This window comes from Pezoporus flaviventris, unplaced genomic scaffold (genome assembly GCF_033815535.1).
Source record: "Pezoporus flaviventris isolate CSIRO_AGI_PZ_B2104156 unplaced genomic scaffold, CSIRO_AGI_Pfla_v1 ptg000216l, whole genome shotgun sequence".
NCBI classification, from domain to species: Eukaryota; Metazoa; Chordata; class Aves; order Psittaciformes; family Psittacidae; genus Pezoporus; species Pezoporus flaviventris.
In genome coordinates this window covers 36,613-56,131 of record NW_026892764.1, presented here as the reverse complement: position 1 = coordinate 56,131, position 19,519 = coordinate 36,613, and the positions used below count along the sequence as shown (strand labels likewise).

Sequence of the window (19,519 nt, the reverse complement as noted above, 5' to 3'; positions counted from 1 at the left end):
ACGTGGACCCCCCCAGGCCCCTCCACAAGGGGACTTACCCGGTCTGTGCCCTTCCATGAACTCAACGGGGCCATAAAACATCTGAGTCTTGGAGGGTGCTGCAAGAGGATGCGGCTGTCAGGGGAGCCCATCACCCGGGTGTCTGGGCACTACACTACCCCAGTGACCCAGCCTCTGAGAGCCAACTGTGCCCATCACCCTGGTATCTACATGGTGGGTCTGCCCATCACCCTGGCATCTGGGCACTGAGCTTGCCCGTCACCCCAGTGCCTGGGCAGCCAGCAAGCCCATCATCCCAGCATCAAGGCACCCAGAATACCCATCACCTTGGCGCCTAATCACCAAGTGTGCCCATCACCCTGGCATCTGGGCAACGAGCAGACCCATCACCCCACTGTCTGGGCACTCACAGGGCCCATCCCCGTGGTGTCTGGGTGCCAAGCCTGTCCCTCACCGTGGCTTCACGGCACCAAGCGCACCCAGCGTCTGGATGCCCATCACGTGTTGGCATCTGCGTGCTGGCTGTGCCCATCACCCCGGTGCCTGGGCTCCGGGGTGCCCATCACCACGGCTCACCCTGCACGTAGAGCGTGGCGGTGCCCTCGTCCATGTCCAGCATGTTGGAGCCGGTGCAGACGTAGACGCCGGCGTCCTCGGGCCGCACGCGCCGCAGGGTCAGGATGCCATTGAAGTCCACGGCCCCCGCCGGCAGCGAGCCGTGGTTCTGCCGCGTCCACACCAGAGTGTAGGCAGGAGACTGGGGGGGGAACGGGACAAGGGCAGGCCTGAGGCTACCGGGATGGGCATGCGCAGGGGGCTGCTGGGGCTGCACACCCATCCGGGCACCCATGGAGCACCCAGCCTCTGCCATAGAGATATATGGGCACCCGAGGGTGTTTGGGGGGCCCAGAGGGGTGGCTGGGCACCCAAGGGTGTCCCTGTGTCCTCTGGGACCCTATGGGCACTTAGGAGTCCTCATGTGTCCTGTGTGACCAGGTGGGCACCCAGGGGTGCCCTGCATAGCCCCATAGGCATCCAAGTGTGTTCCCATGCCCTGTACATCCCCATGGGCACAAAGGGTTGTCCCTATATGCTCCTGTGGGAACCTAGGGGTGTCCCACATTGAAACATGGGCACCTGAGGGTGCTTGGGGGCCCATAGGACTGGCTGGGCACCCAAGGGTGTCCCTGTGTCCTGCACACCCCCATGGGCACCCAGAGGTGTCCCCATGCCCTGCACACCCCATGGGCACCCAGAGGTGTCCCCATGCCCTGCACACCCCATGGGCACCCAGAGGTGTCCCCATGCCCTGCACACCCCATGGGCACCCAGAGGTGTCCCCATGCCCTGCACACCCCCATGGGCACCCAGAGGTGTCCCCATGCCCTGCACACCCCGTGGGCTCCCAGGGGTGTCCCCATGCCCTGCACACCCCCATGGGCACCCAGGGGTGTCCCCATGACCTGCACACCCCCATGCCCACCCAGAGGTGTCCCCATACCCTGCACACCCCATGGGCACCCAGGGGTGTCCCCATGCCCTGCACACCCCCATGGGCACCCAGGGGTGTCCCCATGACCTGCACACCCCCATGCCCACCCAGAGGTGTCCCCATACCCTGCACACCCCCATGGGCACCCAGAGGTGTCCCCATACCCTGCACACCCCATGGGCACCCAGGGGTGTCCCCATGACCTGCACACCCCCATGGGCACCCAGGGGTGTCCCCATGACCTGCACACCCCCATGGGCACCCAGGGGTGTCCCCATGCCCTGCACACCCCCATGGGCACCCAGGGGTGTCCCCATGACCTGCACACCCCCATGGGCACCCAAAGGTGTCCCCATACCCTGCACACCCCATGCCCACCCAAAGGTGCCCCCATGCTCACCTTGCTCTTGGCGGTGCAGACGAAGGTGACATCGGCCCCGGGCTTCACCCGCTGCACCCGCTTCTCCTCCACGGTGACGGTGATGGGTTTGCCAGGGGTCTCTGTGCCGAGAGAGGAGAGCTCAGCCCCACTGCTGCCCCCCGCCCCACAGCGAGGGTCCCCGGGGTGACCGTGACCCACCGGTGACGATGACCTCGGCGCGGCTGGCGTTGCTGTGCCGCAGGTTGCGGCAGGAGCAGATGTAGACCCCGGCTTCGGAGGGCTGGATGCTGGCAAAGTGCAGCTCCTCACCTTTGGGGACACACACACACGTGTGTGACACCCCACATCCCCCTCTACACACACACACCTTGGGGACACCCCAGTGCCCCCCCATACCTTGCTGCCGGCTCTGGGCACCCTCGGGGAGGGGTCTCCCGTCTTCCCGTGCCCAGTGGTAGTAGAAAGGGGGGTCCCCGGTGGCCTGGCACCGCAGGGTGACGGCGCTGCCCTGGGCCACCGCGGTGCGCGGTGGGTGCACGCGGACGGCCAGCGGCACCGGGGGACCCACCGGGACACAGCCCTGCCCGGGCACCGATGGGTCACCCACATAGCCGGGGGCACAGCTGTGGGGACAAGGGGTGAGGAGGGGTTGAGGGGTGCATTGGGGTGTGTGTACTGGGGGGAATGGCAGGGCGGGTGTATTGGGGGGTATATTGGGGTGGGTGTATCAGGGTCCATGTATTGGGGTGACTCTAAAGGGTTGGGTATATTGGGGTGAGTATAGCAGGGTTCATATATTGGGGTAACTATTGGGTTGGGAATATTGGGGTGAGTATAGCAGGGTTCATATATTGGGGTGACTCTACTGGGTTGGGAATATTGGGGTGAGTATAGCAGGGTTCATATATTGGGGTAACTATTGGATTGGGAATATTGGGGTGAGTATAGCAGGGTTCATATATTGGGGTAACTATTGGATTGGGAATATTGGGGTGAGTATATCAGGGTTCATATATTGGGGTGACTCTATTGGATTGGGAATATTGGGGTGAGTATAGCAGGGTTCATATATTGGGGTAACTATTGGATTGGGAATATTGGGGTGAGTATAGCAGGGTTCATATATTGGGGTAACTATTGGATTGGGAATATTGGGGTGAGTATAGCAGGGTTCATATATTGGGGTGACTCTATTGGATTGGGAATATTGGGGTGAGTATATCAGGGTTCATATATTGGGGTAACTATTGGATTGGGAATATTGGGGTGAGTATAGCAGGGTTCATATATTGGGGTAACTATTGGATTGGGAATATTGGGGTGAGTATAGCAGGGTTCATATATTGGGGTGATTCTATTGGGTTGGGTATATTGGGGTGAGTATAGCAGGGTTCATATATTGGGGTAACTATTGGATTGGGAATATTGGGGTGAGTATATCAGGGTTCATATATTGGGGTGACTCTATTGGGTTGGGTATATTGGGGTGGGTGTAACAGGGTTCATATATTGGGGTGACTCTAATGGGTTGGGTATATTGGGGTGGGTGTAACAGGGTTCATATATTGGGGTGACTCTAATGGGTTGGGTATATTGGGGTGGGTGTAACAGGGTTCATATATTGGGGTGACTATTGGGTTGGGTATATTGGGGTGGGTGTAACAGGGTTCATATATTGGGGTGACTCTATTGGGTTGGGTATATTGGGGTGGGTGTAACAGGGTTCATATATTGGGGTGACTCTAATGGGTTGGGTATATTGGGGTGAGCACTTTGGGGTGGGTATGTCGAGATGCACATATCGGGGTGAGTCCATCAGGTTGCATGTATTAAGGTGAGCTCATAAGGGTGAATATTTTGGGGTGGGTATATCAGGGTGAGTACATCAGGGTGGGTCTATAGGGTGGATGCAGCAGAAGAACATTGAGGTAAGCACTTTGGGGTGGGTATGTTGGGGTGACCCCATCAGGATGGGTTTTGGGGGTGGGTACACGGGATGACCCCATCAGGGTGGGATTTGGGAGTGTGTTTTGGGGGTGGGGACACGGGGTGACCCCATCAGGGAGGGTTTGGGGGTGTGGTTTGGGGGTGGGTGCGTGGGGTGACCCCATCAGGGAGAGTTTGGGGGTGGGTACATGGGGTGACCCCATCAGGGTGTGTTTTGGGGGGGTGTTTTGGGGGTAGGTACATGGGGTGATCCCATCAGGGTGGGTTTGGGGGTGTGTTTTGGGGGTGTGCTTTGGGGGTGGGTACATGGGGTGACCCCATCAGGGAGGGTTTGGTGGGGTACATGGGGTGACCCCATCAGGGTATGGTTTGGGGGTGGGCACATGGGGTGACCCCACCAGGGTGTGGTTTGGGGGTGGGTACATGGGGTGACCCCATCAGGGTGTGTTTTGGGGGGGTGTTTTGGGGGTAGGTACATGGAGTGACCCCATCAGGGTATGGTTTGGGGGTGGGTACATGGGGTGACCCCATCAGGGTGTGGTTTGGGGGTGTGTTTTGGGGGTGGGTCTATCGGATGTGTTTGGGGTGCGGATGCTCACCGCTCACAGTACTGCCCGGTGTATCCCGGCTCACAGGCGGTGCAGCGGTACCCACCGCCCTCCAAACTCTCACAGGTCCTGGAGAACCTGGATTGGGACACATGGATGAGGTGGGGACACATCCTGTCCGCTCCCCCCCACCAGCACCCCCAGCCCAGCACCGGCACTCACTGGTTCTCGGGGTACGGGAGGGGACAGGCACAGGGCTGGCAGTCCTCGGGGGTACCAGCGGTGGCATCCCCATAGAACCCAGGGGCACATTGGTCACAGAAGTCCCCTGCTGTGTTGTGCAGGCATCCCTGGGGGGGGACAACACACACTGGGGGGGTCAGGGGTGGGATGACACCCCCAGACCCCCCCAAAAACACGCTCAATGTGAAGCCTTACGGAGCAGACGCCGCTCTCGGGGTGGCAGCTCTCGGAATGCCCATTGCACTCACAGAGCTCACAGTGCCCCAGGTACAGCCCCCCCCCGGTGCGGGTGTAACCGGGGGCACAGTCCTGGTGGGGAGAGGAAGAAAAGGGGGGGGGGGTCAGTGTTATGATACCCCCAAAACACCCCTGGGAAGGGTTGTGGGGATGCAAGGGGATGCTGAGGGATGCAGGGGGTTGCTGAGGGATGCTGAGGGATGCAGGGAGATGCTGAGGGATGCTGAGGGATGAATGGGAATTCTGAGGGATGCAGGGGGATACTGAGGGATGCTGAGGGATGCAGTGGGATGCAGGGGAATGCTGAGGGATGAATGGGAATTCTGAGGGATGCAGGAGGATGCTGAGGGATGCTGAGGGATGGGAAGGGATGCAGGTGGATGCTGGGGGATGCTGAGGGATGCAGGGGGATGCTGAGGGACGCTGAGGGATGCTGAGGGATGCAGGAGGATGCTGAGGGATGCAGGAGGATGCTGAGGGATGCAGGGGGATGCAGGGGGATGCTGAGGGATGCAGGGGGATGCTGAGGGATGCAGGGGGATGCTGATGGATGCAGGGGCTCACCTGGCAGGACAGCCCGTGGTACCCGGGGGGGCAGCGGCATTCCTCCACCTCGAGGGCCGGGGGGAGGCCGGGCTGGGGCGGCACGGCCACGTCCATGGAGACATCGGCGATGCCCGATGCGGCCGTGCTGGTGGAGTAGGTGGCTCGGATGAGGATCTCATCCAGGTCTGCCAAAGCCATCAGGAGATGCTCCCGTGTCGCCGGTTGTCCATCCGGGCGCTGCCAGTATTGCTGCGGGCAGGGGGGTGTCAGGGGGTGTCGGGGGGGACACGGGGGCTCTGCAGGACCCCAGGGACCCCTCCTACCTCCCGGAATACGATCTCGAAGGGCTGGGGGGTGCCTGGAGGCAGGTCGGGCTGATGGGCCACCAGAGTGATGTCGTTGCCCTGTGGGGACAGGGGGGACAGAAGGGGTTAAGGGGGGGTCCTGGTGTGACCCTGTGGTGTCCCACTGACCCCGGCACCCCCGTACCGTGATCTGGATGTCGGCGTCAGGCAGGGGGGCTCCCTGCCCCCCCGGTGTGTAGGTGAGGGTGTAGCGGAGGCGTCCGCCGTAGGAGCCCACCTATGGGGAGATGGTGGGATGAGATCAGGATTGGGATGGGGAAAAGGATTGGGATGGGAAGGGGAAGAGTCGGATGGGGATAGGGATGGGGGTGGGATGCGATTGGGAATGGGCAGGTCAGGATAGGGATGTGGATAGGAACAGGATGGGATGGGAATGGGAAGGGGTAGGATGGGATGGAAATGGGGATGGGGATGAGGATGGGATTGGGAACGGGCAGGACAGGATAGGGATGTGGATGGGAACGGGATGGGATAGGAAAAGGAAGGGACAGGATGGGATTGAAATGGGGATGGGGATGAGGATGGGATTGGGAACGGGCAGGACAGGATAGAGATGTGGATGGGAACAGGATGGGAACGGGAAAGGGAAGGGGCAGGACAGGATGGGAACGAGGAAAGTGAAGGCAGAGGAAAAAGGAAGAGGGAGAGGAATAAGGAGATGGAAAGAGACAGAGAAGGAGGGGGAAAGGGAGAGGATTGGAATGGGGATGGGGATAGGGAAGGTGATGAGATGAGATAGGGATGAGGAAGGAAAAAGGGGTGAAGGGAAAAGGGGGGAGGGAAAGGGGGGAGGCAGGGGACAGGGGAGGCTCCGGCAGAGCTCCCGGTGCACCCCTGTCCCTGGGGGTGGGGGGTCCCCCATCACCTTGTCCCCTTGGTAGGGGGGCGGCAGCTGCCAGTAGTAGGAGTCGGGGGGCAGGTCCCCGAAGCGGCCGTAGCTGAGGCGGGGCTGGGGGGGCCCCGGCTGCACCGTGAAGCCGGAGCCCACGCGGGTGCTGCGCTGCCGGTTCACCAGCGCGAAGCCCTGAGCATCCCCGGCACCGAACCGCGTCTGCACCTATGGAGGGGGGGTAAGGGGTGAGCAAGGGGCTGGGGACACAATGGGGGATGCCATGGGGACACCATGGGGACACCATAGGGACAAGGGGGGGTCACTCACGGTGCCGCGGGCATAGCCGGTGCTGGCGCAGTGCTGGACAATGCCCATGCAGAAGCAGGGCAGGCACCCGGCCGCCTGGTCCGCGCTCAGGTGGAAGTGATGGGGCCGGCAGGAGGCACAGCGGGGCCCCTCCACGTTGGCCTGTGCAGGGGACAGTGACACACGTCAGGGGTGACATTGCCCTTGCAGGGCTTGGGGACACGGGGATGGGGGCACCGGGCTCACCTTGCAGCGGCACTGCCCGTTGGCATCGCAGCCCTCGCCGGTGCTGCCGCGTGGGTCACATTGGCACTGCCCCACGGGGACACCTGGCTCTGGGGGGGGTACCACACACACACACACAAACAGAGGGGTTAACGTGACCCCCACCAATGCCACCACCACGTCCCCTTTGCTTTGACACTCACCTCGGCACGGCTCCCCCCGCAGCGGGTCCCCCACATACCCAGGCGAGCACCTATAGGGGGGTCACCGATAAGAAGAGCCAATGAAGGGGGGGTTACACCCCATAAATCACCCCACACCCCCCCCCCCCAGGGTCCCCTGGTACCTCTGGCACTGGCGCCCGCTGTGCCCCGGGGCGCAGGCGCTGCAGGTTGGCTGCCCATCCGTGTCTTCAAAGCAGGTCTTGGTCACCCTATGGAGGGACAAAGGGAAGGATGAGACCCCATTGGTGTCCCCAGGGATGGAGGGGACACGGGGGGTGGCACCTACTGGCTTTCCCCATGGGGTCCATGGCAGGGACAGGGCTGGCAGTCGCCGGCGGTGCCGCGGGTGGCATCACCGTAGTAGCCGGGTTGGCACTTGTCACACTGGGGACCTTCGGTGTGATCCCGGCAGCCCTGCAGAGGAGGATGCAAGGAGGAAGCTGTCACTGGCACGGCCATGGGGGTACCGGGGGGGGGTCCCCACACTGTCCCCAGCTCACCTGGCAGACACCGGTCTCCGGGTGGCACTCGGTGGCGTGGCCGTGGCACTGGCAGGGCTCACACGTGCCCAGGTAGAGCCCGGCGCTGCTGCGGGTGTAGCCGGTGTCACAGTCCTGCGGTGGGGACATGGGGACAAGGGGGGGGGGTGGTGACGTGGCTGCCCCTGAGGTGCTGGGGAGGGGGCTCTGGGAGCGGGGGGTTCACCTGGCAGGAGGCCCCCCGGTACCCGGCCGGGCACGTGCAATCCTCCACCTCCAGCGCCGGCGGGCGCCCGGTGGCGTGCGGCACCGCCACGTCCAGGGTGACATCGGACAGCCTGCGGGGAGAGGGGACGTCCCCACTGCCCGGCCTGCCCGTGGCCAGGGGTCCCCATGTCCCTCTGTCCCCATGTCACCGTGTTCCTGTATCCCTATAGCCACATGTCCCCCTTTTCTCATGCCCCCATGGCCCCATGCACCCATATCCCCATGTCCCTGTGGCCTCATATCCCCAAGGCCCTGTATCCTCATATCCCCACCTCCCCACGTGCCCATGCACCCATATCCCCATCTCCCTGTGTCCCCATATCCCCATTTCTCCATGACCCCATGCACCCATACCCCCATGTCCCTGTGTCCCCATATCCCCACCTCCCCATGTCTCTGTCCCCATATCCCCATGAGCCCATAGCCCCATGTCCCTGTATCTCTATATCCACATGTCCCCAACTCCCCATGTCCCCATGTTCCATGTCTCTGTGTCCCCATCTCCCCATGACCTCAAAGCCCCATGTTTCCCTATCCCTATATCCACATGGCCCCAACTCCCCATGTCCCTGTATCCCCATGTTCCATGTCCCTGTGTCCCCATCTCCCTATGTCCCCGTGTCCCCATGACCCCATAGCCCCATGTCCCTGTATCCCTATATCCACATGGCCCCAACTCTCCATGTCCCCGTGTCCCCATCTCCCTATGTCCCCATATCCCCACGGCCCCACATCCCCATGTCCCATGTCCCCGGCACCTGCTCTCCTCCGTCTGCTCTGCATAGGACGCCCGGATCATGAAGAGCTCGACATCAGCCAGAGCCATCAGCAGATGCTCCCGCGTGGCCTCGCGCCCATCCGCTCTGCGCCAGGCGCGCTGCGGCACAACCGGGGCGGTGACCACGGTGTCGTGTGTCTCCCCCCCCCATTGCAAGGGACACAGGGGCCGGCCCTCACCTCGCGGATGGGCACGGTGACGGTGGTGGGGACGCCGGAGGGGACGCTGGCGTCGGAGAAGTGCTCCAGGAGGATGCCGTTGCCCTGCAGCAGGACGTGGGGCTGGCGCGGCAGCGGTTGTGCCCCCGCCGGCGCGCGGTGCGTCACCGTGAACCGCAGCTCGCCGCCGTACGATGTCACCTGCGGGACGGGGACGTGAGGCTCAGCCGGGCATGGGGGCACCCATTGCGTCCCTCCCCATAACCCCGGCCCCGGCCCCGGCACCTTGTCCCCGGCGAAGGGTGCGGGCAGCACCCAGTAGTAGACATCGCGGGGCAGCGCATGGAAGGTGTCGAAGAGCAGCTCCCGCGGTGAGGAGAAGCGGGCACTGGCACCCACCGGCTGCGCCCCGGCTGCCGTGGCCAGGGACAGCGGTGCCGTGTCCTCGGCGGTGAGCGCGACCTGGAGAGGGACAGGGATGGGGTTTGGTGCAGGAATGGCACGGCACGGTGCGACATGGAACAGCATGGGGTAGCACAACGGCACCGCATGGCATGGCACAGCATGGTGCTATGTGGCATAACAGCAATGCATGGCATGGCACAGCATGGTGCTATGTGGCATAACAGCAATGCAAGGCATGGCACAGCATGGTGCTATGTGGCATAACAGCAATGCATGGCATGGCACAGCATGGCACTATGTGGCATAACAGCAATGCATGGCATGGCACAGCATGGCACTATGTGGCATAATGGCAATGCACGGCACAGCACAGCATGGCTCTATATGGCATAACAGCACCGCATGGTATGGCACAGCATGGCTCTATATGGCATAACATAGCAATGCATGGCATGGCACAGCATGGCGCTATGTGGCATAACAGCAATGCAAGGCATGGCACAGCATGGAGCTATGTGGCATAACAGCAATGCATGGCATGGCACAGCATGGCACTATGTGGCATAATGGCAATGCACGGCACAGCACAGCATGGCTCTATATGGCATAACATAGCAATGCATGGCATGGCACAGCATGGAGCTATGTGGCATAACATAGCAATGCATGGCATGGCACAGCATGGCACTATATGGCATAATGGCAATGCACGGCACAGCACAGCATGGCTCTATATGGCATAACATAGCAATGCATGGCATGGCACAGCATGGTGCTATATGGCATAACAGCAATGCAAGGCATGGCACAGCATGGCACTATGTGGCATAACAGCAATGCATGGCATGGCACAGCATGGCACTATGTGGCATAATGGCAATGCACGGCACAGCACAGCATGGCTCTATATGGCATAACAGCACCGCATGGTATGGCACAGCATGGCTCTATATGGCATAACATAGCAATGCATGGCATGGCACAGCATGGCGCTATGTGGCATAACATAGCAATGCATGGCATGGCACAGCATGGTGCTATATGGCATAACAGCAATGCAAGGCATGGCACAGCATGGTGCTATATGGCATAACAGCAATGCAAGGCATGGCACAGCATGGTGCTATGTGGCATAACGGCAATGCATGGCATGGCACAGCATGGCTCTATATGGCACAACGGCAATGCATGACACAGCACAGCATGGCGCTATATGGCATAACATAGCAATGCATGGCATGGCACAGCATGGAGCTATGTGGCATAACATAGCAATGCATGGCATGGCACAGCATCGGGTAGCACAACAGCACCGCATAGCATGGCACAGCATAGCAGTATATGGCATAACATAGCAATGAATGGTACAGCACAGCATGGCGCTATATGGCATAACGGCACTGCACGGCACGGCACAGCGCAATGTGGCACAGCATAGCTATGCATGACAATGCCATTCCAGCACAACATGGCATGGCACAGTGTGACACGGTGAGGCAGGGCATGGCACGGCACAACATGGCATGGCAAGACACTCTACGGCATGCTTTGGAACCGCATGGCAGGGCATGGCACAACACTGCAAGGACAATAGAAATCATTGCATGCCATGGCAAGACACGGCACCACGCAGTATGGCATGACTTGGCATGGCAGCAAGGGACAGCATGGCTCGACGTGCCTGGTATGGCACGACACGGGATGGAACGGCCCAGCAGGGTATGGCACTGCATGGCACAACACGGCCCTAAATGGCGCGGCATTCGCAACAGGGCCCGGCACGACCCCGCGGTGGCCCTGGGCCATGGTGGTACCTGGTGTCGGCTCCAGGCGGAGCTGGCGCAGTGCCGCGAGACGCCCATGCAGAAGCAGGGCAGGCAGCCCTCGGCGTTGGCCGCGCTCAGGTGGAACGTGCCGGCGGCACAGGAGTCGCAGAGCCGGCCCCGCACGTTGGGCTGCGGCAACGGGGCACGGGGGTTATGGGGGGGGGGGGGGGGGTATGGGGGGTATAGGGGGGGTTGGGGAGGATTGGACCGGTTTGGTGCTGGGGGAACTGGGAAATGGTGGGACTGGGTGCTGGGGGGAGGTTGGTTGGGTGTGACAATGGGGTCAAAGTGGGTGCTATGGGGGATTGAACTGGGAACCCCAGAGATCAGATTGGTACCATAGCTGGGGTCAGACTGGGTCCCATGGGGGTTGGACTGGGTGCTATGGGGCAGGGGTGGACTGGGGGCTGAGGGGGATGGGATTGGGTACCCCAGGAATAAGACTGGACGCTATAGGGCATTTGGGACTGGGTGCTGGGGGGATCAGACTGGGTACCCCAGGGATAAGATTGGGTGCTGTAGCCAGGGTCAGACTGGGTGCCATGGGGGATTGGACTGGGAACCCCAGGGATCCCTCTGGGTGCTATTGAGGATCCCACTGGGTGCAGGGGGGAACAGGAGCCCCCATCACCTCCCTCCCAGCGCCCTGCCCTCACCTTACACCGACACGTGCCACCATCCTCATCCTTGCCCCCGCGGGCATCACACTTGATGAGCTCCTGACCTGCGATGGGCAGCGACGGTGAGGGCAGGAGGCACCCATGGGTGGGGGGGGAGCACCCATAGGGCAAGGGTTCACCCCAAAACTCACCGATGGGGGTGCACTTGCCACCCGGTTGGATGGGGTCTCCCTCGTAGCCCGGGGCGCACCTATGGGGACGGGGGTGATGGGTTGGGGGGGGGGGTGTCTCTGGTGTCGGGGGGGTGTTGAGGGACCCCCCCCAACCCTGTCACCTCTCGCAGCGGCGCCCGGCGTAACCGGGTGCGCAGGCGTCACACGTGGCTTGTCCATCGGTGTCCAGGAAGCACGACTCCGAAAACCTGCGGTGACAGCGACGGGGACACACCGGGGGGGTGATGACATCTTATGGAAGGGGAGGGGGGGGGGATTTGGGGTGTCCCCAGGGGCTGTCACCCACCTCCGAGCCGGCTCCGTGTAGGGACAAGGACACGGGTGACACGCGGTGGCTGTGCCCTTGGTGGCATCGCCGAAGAAGCCGGGTTTGCACTTCTCACACTGGGGCCCCTCGGTGTTGTGCTGGCAGTTCTGGACACACACACACACACACACATGGCACGGGGTGGGGTGGTGACACCAAACCACGTCCCCGTCCCCTTGTCACCCCGCTCCTCACCAGGCAGTGCCCAAAAACGGGGTCGCAGGTGCTGGAGTGCCCGTGACAGCCGCAGCCGGAGCACGTCCCCAGGTAGGGTCCCTTTGTCACCCGCTCGAAGCGGCTGGCACAGCGCTGGCACGACAGCCCCGCGTAGCCCACGGGGCACCTGGGGACACAGCGGTGTGATGGTGCCGTCGCGGCTGGTGGTGGCACCGAGCCTGGCACCCACCTCGCCGCGAGCGTCACCTGCACTCCTCGACGTCTCCGGCGGGCCCCAGGCCGGTGTCAGTGGTGCTGGTGGTGTCCATGGCCACGTCGCTGAGCCCCACGCTGGCCATGCGCCCGTCGTACACCGCGCGGATGAAGATGCCCTCCAGGTCCTGCAGCACCAGCAGCAGCAGCTCCCGGCTCACCGGGGCGCCCTCCTCGTCCTCCCAGCGGTCCTGAGGGGATGGTGACACCGGTGTCACCCCGCGGTGATGGTAACACTGGTATTACCAACCTGACACCACCAGCACACACCCGTCACCCTTCCACCACCACCATTACCAGCATTACTATCACCCACCCATCACCACAACCATCATCATCACTGCCACTGTCACCCACCCACCATCACTGCTACCACGCTCCCACCATCACCCTTTCACCACCACCATCACACACCCGTCACCACCAACATCACCCAAAGACCATCACCCTTCCACCACCACCACCATTACCAGCATCACCATCACCTACCCATCACCACAACCATCACCACCACTGTCACCCACCCACCATCACCCTTTCACCACAACCACTACCAGCATCACCATCACCCACCCATCACCACAACCATCACCACCACTGTCACCCACCCACCACCATCACGCTCCCATCACACTTTCACCACCACCATCACCCACCCACCATCACCAGCATCACCCTCCCACCACTACTATCACTCACCCATGATCACCAGCAACACCCACCAACCACCATCCTTTCTTCCCCCACCACCACCACCCACCCATCACTACCATCACCATCACCACCATCACCCACACACCGTCACTGCCACCAACCTCCCACCATCACCCCCCCCCCACCACCAGCATCACCATTACCCTTCCACCATCACATCCACGATGCTCCCACCCTTCCACCACCATCACCCCCACCACCCGTGCCGGTGCCCCCCACCTCGGTGAAGGGCACGTGCCGCCGGTTGAGGACGTCGGGCTGGGTGTCCCCATCGCGTGCCCGCAGCTGCCGCCCGTGGCCCCGCAGCACCACATCGGGGTGTGTGGTGGGCTCGGGGGGGCCGCGTCCCAGCCGGTACCGCACCCCATAGCTCAGCGCTCCCCCGTAGGCATCCACCTGCAGCACCGCGGGCTGTCAGCAGCCTCCACACCGGCGACCCCAGCCCCAAACCCACCCCATCCCCGTCACCACGCCGGTATCACCTTGTCCCCAAGGAATGCATTTGGCAGTGCCCAGAAGGCATCGAGGGCCAGGAAGCGTCGGGACAGATCCAGGAGCTGGAATTCCTCAGAACCCACATCCACGTGGAGCTGGGTGGCCGAGAGCACCGGTGTGGACGGCGCCGCCGGCACCGTCACGTTGACACCTGCGAGGAGACGCTCAGCCCCTGCCCTGCCCCTTGTCCCCTGTCCCTTGTCCCCATCGCTCACCCTTGAAGTCTCCAGGGCGGTCGAAGCGCAGGCGCAGGCGGTGCCGGTGCCGGGCGGTGGCGCGGCAGGAGGTGGTGACACCGAAGCAGAAGCAGGGCAGGCAGCGGGATGTCCCCGTCACCTCGAAGTGGCCCTCGGGGCATGGCCCTGCGGAGCGGGGGGACACAGTGGGTGATGGTGACAGCGGCATGGTGGAGGGGACGGCACAGGGAGGAGGGATGCTCACCGGGGCGGGTGACGGTGAGGATGCTGTCGGGGATGCCGAACACCATGCCCAGGGTGTTGATGGCCTCGCAGGTGTAGGCACCTTGGTCGGATTCTTTCACGTCACGGATGGTCAATGTGCCCTGGCCGGCCTCGCTCACAATTGACACTCTGCATGGTGGCATGACTGGCACCAGGCACCCAGGATACCGGGACACCCGGTACACCCAGCACATGGGCACACTGGTACACTCAACACATAGGCACACCAGTACACCTGGTACACCCAGCACACAGGCACACGGGTACACCCAGCACATAGGCACACCGGTATACCCGATACACTCAACACATGGGCACACCGGTACACCTGGTACACCCAGCACACGGGCACACCGGTACACCCAGCACACCCAGCACACAGGCACACCGGTACACCCAGCACACCGGCACACCAGGACACCTGGTACACCCAGCACACGGGTACACCCAGCACATAGGCACACCGGTATACCCGGTACACCCAGCACACAGGCACACCGGTACACCCAGTACACCAGAGCACAGCCCTGCTCACACTCAAGCCCCGCCCGTAAGCATAAGCCACGCCCACCGCGCAGCCCCGCTGGCTCTAAGCCACGCCCCTTTCTGATACACCACCATTCGCCCCTCCCATTACCACAGACCACGCCCCCACTAAAGCCCCTCCCACCGTCACAAGCCCCGCCCCAAGTCCCGCTCCCCCTCCCACCCCTCGGCCCCAATACCCACAAGCTCCGCCCTTCCACAGGCCACGCCCCCTCCCCATTGATAAGCCCCCCATTCATAAGCCCCTCCCCAATCATAAGACCCTCCCCATTCATAAGCCCCTCCCTTGCCCCTCCCATCAGCCTTTAGGCCCCGCCCACCTGTGGCTGCTGGGGGGGTGTCCCCAGTTGAGGCGCCAGGTGACGATGGGCGTGGGGACGCCGGTAGCCGCGCACGTGAAGGTGACAGTCTGACCCGGCACGGCCCGCACCGCGTCCCGCGGCAGCGACACCACCTGCGGGGGCACTGCCCGCGACACCCGTCACCACCCGCAACACCGTCACCACCCGCAACACCGTCACCACCCGCAACACCGTCACCACCCTGCACCAGGACACGGCACTGCCCATAACACCCATCACAACCCACAACACCGTCACAACCTGCAACACCCATCACAACCCTCAACACCGGGACATGGCACTGCCTGCAACACCCATCACAACCCGCAACACCCATCACAACCCATAACACCGGGACATGGCACCACCTGCAACACCCATCACAACCCATAACACTAGGACATGGCACTGCCTGCAACACCCATCACAACCCACAACACCGTCACAACCTGCAACACCCATCACAACCCACAACACCGTCACAACCTGCAACACCCATCACAACCCATAACACCGGGACACGGCACTGCCTGCAACACCCATCACAACCCGCAACACCGTCACAACCTGCAACACCCATCACAACCCACAACACCGTCACTACCTGCAACACCCATCACAACCCGCAACACCGTCACTACCTGCAACACCCATCACAACCCTGCACTGGGACACGGCACTGCCCGCAACACCCATCACAACCCATAACACCGTCTCAACCTGCAATACCCATCACAACCCATCACAACCCTGCACCGGGACATGGCACTGCCTGCAACACCCATCACAACCTGCAACACTGTCACAACCTGCAACACCCATCACAACCCACAACACCATCACAAGCTGCAACACCCATCACAACCCTGCACAGGGACATGGCACTGCCTGCAACAGGCATCACAACCCGCAACACCATTACCACTCTACATGGGGATATGGCACTGCCCGCAACACCCATCACAACCCACAACACTGTCACCACCCTGCACCGGGACACGGCCCTGCCCTCAACACCCATCACAACCAGCAATACCCATCACCACCCTGCAGTGGGACATGGCACTGTCCATGACACCCATCACCACCAGCAGCACCATCACCATCCTGCACTGGGACACAGCCCTGCCTGCAACACCCTTTACGACCCACAACACTGTCACAACCTGCAACACCCATCACAACCCTGCATCGGGACACAGCACTGCTTGCAACACCCATAGCAACCCGCAACACCTGTCACAACCCGCAACACCATCACAACCCTGCACGGAGATATGGCACTTCTCACAACACCCGTCACAACACTGTCACAACCCACAACACCGTCACGACCCATAACACCCATCACAACCCTGCACCGGGACACAGCACTGCCTGCAACACCCATAGCAACCTGCAACACCCACCACAACCCACAACACCGTCACCACTCTGCACTGGGACACAGCCCTGCCCACAGCACTGTCACCACCCACAACACTGTCATCACCCTACACCAGGACATGGCCCTGCCCGCGACACCCATCACCACCCCTGCCCATGGCCCCATGGCACAGGCTCTCTCGGTGCCATGTCCCCAGCCCAGTGCCATGGCATGGGGTCTCCAGGTACGATGCCCCCATCCCGGTCCCTTGGCACAGAGTCCCCATCCCAGTGCCACCACACCACATCCCCGCACAGCTTGGGCGCAGCATCCCCAGCCCTGTGCCACGGCACAGGCTCCATGGGCACAACATCCCATGGCACAGGGTCCCCACAATATCCCCATCCCAGTGCCATGGCACAGGCTCACCGGCACAGGGGGTGTCTGGCTCTAGTCCCCCCAGTGCCACATCATGGGGTCGCCAGGGAAAACATCCCCATCCCGGTCCCTTGGCACAGAGTCCCCATCCCAGTGCCACCACACCACATCCCAGCACAGCATCCCCAACCGGAGCTCAAAGCCGTGTCCCCCCCCAGCCATGGCATCCCCTCCGGTGTCACTCACCGCAGCCAACCTCATCGGAGCGGTCGGGGCAGTCGGGCTCGCGGTCGCACTGGTAACTGGCACGGATACAGGTCCCGCTGGCCACGCACCGGAACTCTGCCGGCCCGCACGCCGCGCCGGGCGCCTTGGTGGCTGCAGGGTGACAAGGACACGCGTCAGCCGCGACCGCATCCCCCCCTCCCCGTGTCCCCAACCCAGCCACACTCACGGCAATCGGCCTCATCGGAGCCATCACCGCAGTCGTTCTCGCCGTCGCATCGCCAAAGCTTGAGCGCGCAGTGCCCGTTGCGGCACTTGAACTCGTTGGGTTCGCATGGGGACGGGGTGCCTGCGTGATGAGGGACGGGGTCAGCACCCATGGGTGCCCCCGGCACCCTCCCTATGGCGATGCCGTGGGCTCACCGCAAGCCTCCTCGTCGCTGCCGTCGGCGCAGTCGGCCTCTCCATCGCACAGGTAGTCACGGGGGATGCAGCGCCCATTGGCACAGGCGGCTTCTCCCGCCCGGCACCCATCGACCGGCGGCTTGTGGGGCCGGGGGGTGCTGGGGGGCCGGGGGGTGCCGGGGCGCCCTGGTGCTGGGGTGATGGCGGCCGTGGCGGTGCTCAGCGGGCGCGTGGTGGCAGCCGGGCGGGACGTGGTGGGGGGCACCCGTGTGGAGGGGTCTGTGGGGATGGGGGTTATGGGGTGAAATAGGGGGCAAGGGGGGAGTATAGGGGAAATGAAGGGTTCTGGGGGCATAGAGGGGAAATGGGATGCACTGGGGGGGGGGCTATGGGGGGAAATAGAGGTGAGATGGAGTTATGGGGGAAATGGGAGTGCATGGGGGATTAGAGGGGGTGCAGTGCAAAGGGTTATGTGGGATAGGGGAAAATCAGATTGCAGAAGGAGAAATGGGGGGGTTATGTGGGATATGGGGGTGCTGAGGGGCTTATAAGGGGAAATAAGGATGCACTTTGGGGGGGGTATGGGGCTTAGGGAGGGTAATAAGGGGGGTTACAGGGGGGAATGGGTGGGGGGGTCTGGGGCTGCAGCAGGTCTGTGGGGCACAGGGGGGGGTATGGGGGTGCCGTGGGGGCTATGGGGTCTCACCGCAGCCGAGCTCGTCGGAGCCGTCGCGGCAGTCGTGCCGCCGGTCGCACCGGTACTCGCCGGGGACGCAGTCGCCGCTGCCGCACGTGAACTCCGTGGCGGTGCAGGGCCGCGGGTGGGGGGTCACTGTGATGGGGGGGGGGGGAATATGGTCAGTGTGAACCCCAACAGCCCCCAACGGCTATGGGGGGGGCGTCAAGGCACACCGTGACATGGCATGGGTTGATATGGGGGGGTCTGAGCCCCACAACCACCGCCCCCCCCAGGCACTGACCGGCCCCCAGGCGCCGGAACTGGAAGCCATGCGGGGAGGTGACGTAGGAGGCAATGGAGCCCCCGGCCAGGAGGTCCCGCAGGACCCCCCCGAGCTGCTGCTCGTCCCCGTTGCCCTCCGAGCCCACGTCCAGCTCCACGAACACGTCACCCTCCAGCTCCCTGGGGGGGGCAAAGGGGGGTCAGCACCCCAAAACCCACCCTGAGCCCATAAACCAGCCACCCATAACCCCCCCCCGGCACCCACAAACATCCCCGGCACCCCCAAAACCCCCACAGCATCCCCAAGACATCCCCATCACCCTCAAACAACCCCCGGCAACACCCCACCCCCCAAAAACCTCTCTGCGCCCCCCCCATTCTCCTGCACCCCCAAACTCATCAGCCCAAACCCCCCCTTGCACCCCAAAACTCCTCCATAACTCCCTCTAAACCTCCCCATCCCCATAATACCCCCTGCACCCCAAACCTCTCCATCCCCCTTTAGATCCCCAGACTCCCCAGCACAAATCCACCCCACACACACCCCAAACCCTCCCAATCCTCCCCATCCCAATCTCTCCTGCACCCCCAAACCACCCCAGCCCTCCCTTGCCCCCCAACCCCCCCCCAGACCCCCCAAATCTCACTTGATGAACACCACGCTGACCATTTGCTCCCCGGGCACCTTGTAATACTCGGACTCCAGCTGAGGGGTGGGGGGGGCAGAACAAGGGGGGTCAGGGTGCTCCTATGGGTGCCCCCCCCCCCCCCAGCACCC

At 62.6% G+C, this 19,519-nt stretch overlaps 1 protein-coding gene across 8 annotated transcripts in view; it reads right to left on the bottom strand.

The window, feature by feature from the left end:
• The window catches only part of HSPG2 (heparan sulfate proteoglycan 2), a 53,465-nt gene that overhangs the window by 22,586 nt on the left and 11,360 nt on the right, over positions 1–19,519 (bottom strand). For all 8 annotated transcript variants that reach the window (XM_061442177.1, XM_061442181.1, XM_061442180.1 and 5 more), the window contains exons 5-44: positions 19,389–19,447; positions 18,761–18,921; positions 18,487–18,612; positions 17,799–18,059; positions 17,605–17,724; positions 17,397–17,528; positions 15,386–15,530; positions 14,500–14,648; positions 14,274–14,420; positions 14,046–14,209; positions 13,783–13,959; positions 12,844–13,040; positions 12,616–12,763; positions 12,400–12,527; positions 12,215–12,301; positions 12,072–12,130; positions 11,917–11,984; positions 11,249–11,389; positions 9,315–9,491; positions 9,051–9,230; positions 8,852–8,970; positions 8,053–8,164; positions 7,848–7,961; positions 7,634–7,761; positions 7,470–7,556; positions 7,327–7,376; positions 7,145–7,233; positions 6,920–7,060; positions 6,626–6,817; positions 5,885–5,977; positions 5,719–5,799; positions 5,414–5,644; positions 4,808–4,921; positions 4,592–4,719; positions 4,421–4,507; positions 2,271–2,497; positions 2,073–2,183; positions 1,893–1,993; positions 577–757; positions 39–98 (exon numbers count right to left, since the gene is read on the bottom strand). In XM_061442177.1, coding sequence (XP_061298161.1) covers positions 39–98; positions 577–757; positions 1,893–1,993; positions 2,073–2,183; positions 2,271–2,497; positions 4,421–4,507; positions 4,592–4,719; positions 4,808–4,921; positions 5,414–5,644; positions 5,719–5,799; positions 5,885–5,977; positions 6,626–6,817; positions 6,920–7,060; positions 7,145–7,233; positions 7,327–7,376; positions 7,470–7,556; positions 7,634–7,761; positions 7,848–7,961; positions 8,053–8,164; positions 8,852–8,970; positions 9,051–9,230; positions 9,315–9,491; positions 11,249–11,389; positions 11,917–11,984; positions 12,072–12,130; positions 12,215–12,301; positions 12,400–12,527; positions 12,616–12,763; positions 12,844–13,040; positions 13,783–13,959; positions 14,046–14,209; positions 14,274–14,420; positions 14,500–14,648; positions 15,386–15,530; positions 17,397–17,528; positions 17,605–17,724; positions 17,799–18,059; positions 18,487–18,612; positions 18,761–18,921; positions 19,389–19,447 — 5,272 coding nt within the window. The remainder of the gene's footprint in view (positions 1–38; positions 99–576; positions 758–1,892; positions 1,994–2,072; positions 2,184–2,270; positions 2,498–4,420; positions 4,508–4,591; positions 4,720–4,807; positions 4,922–5,413; positions 5,645–5,718; positions 5,800–5,884; positions 5,978–6,625; positions 6,818–6,919; positions 7,061–7,144; positions 7,234–7,326; positions 7,377–7,469; positions 7,557–7,633; positions 7,762–7,847; positions 7,962–8,052; positions 8,165–8,851; positions 8,971–9,050; positions 9,231–9,314; positions 9,492–11,248; positions 11,390–11,916; positions 11,985–12,071; positions 12,131–12,214; positions 12,302–12,399; positions 12,528–12,615; positions 12,764–12,843; positions 13,041–13,782; positions 13,960–14,045; positions 14,210–14,273; positions 14,421–14,499; positions 14,649–15,385; positions 15,531–17,396; positions 17,529–17,604; positions 17,725–17,798; positions 18,060–18,486; positions 18,613–18,760; positions 18,922–19,388; positions 19,448–19,519) is intronic.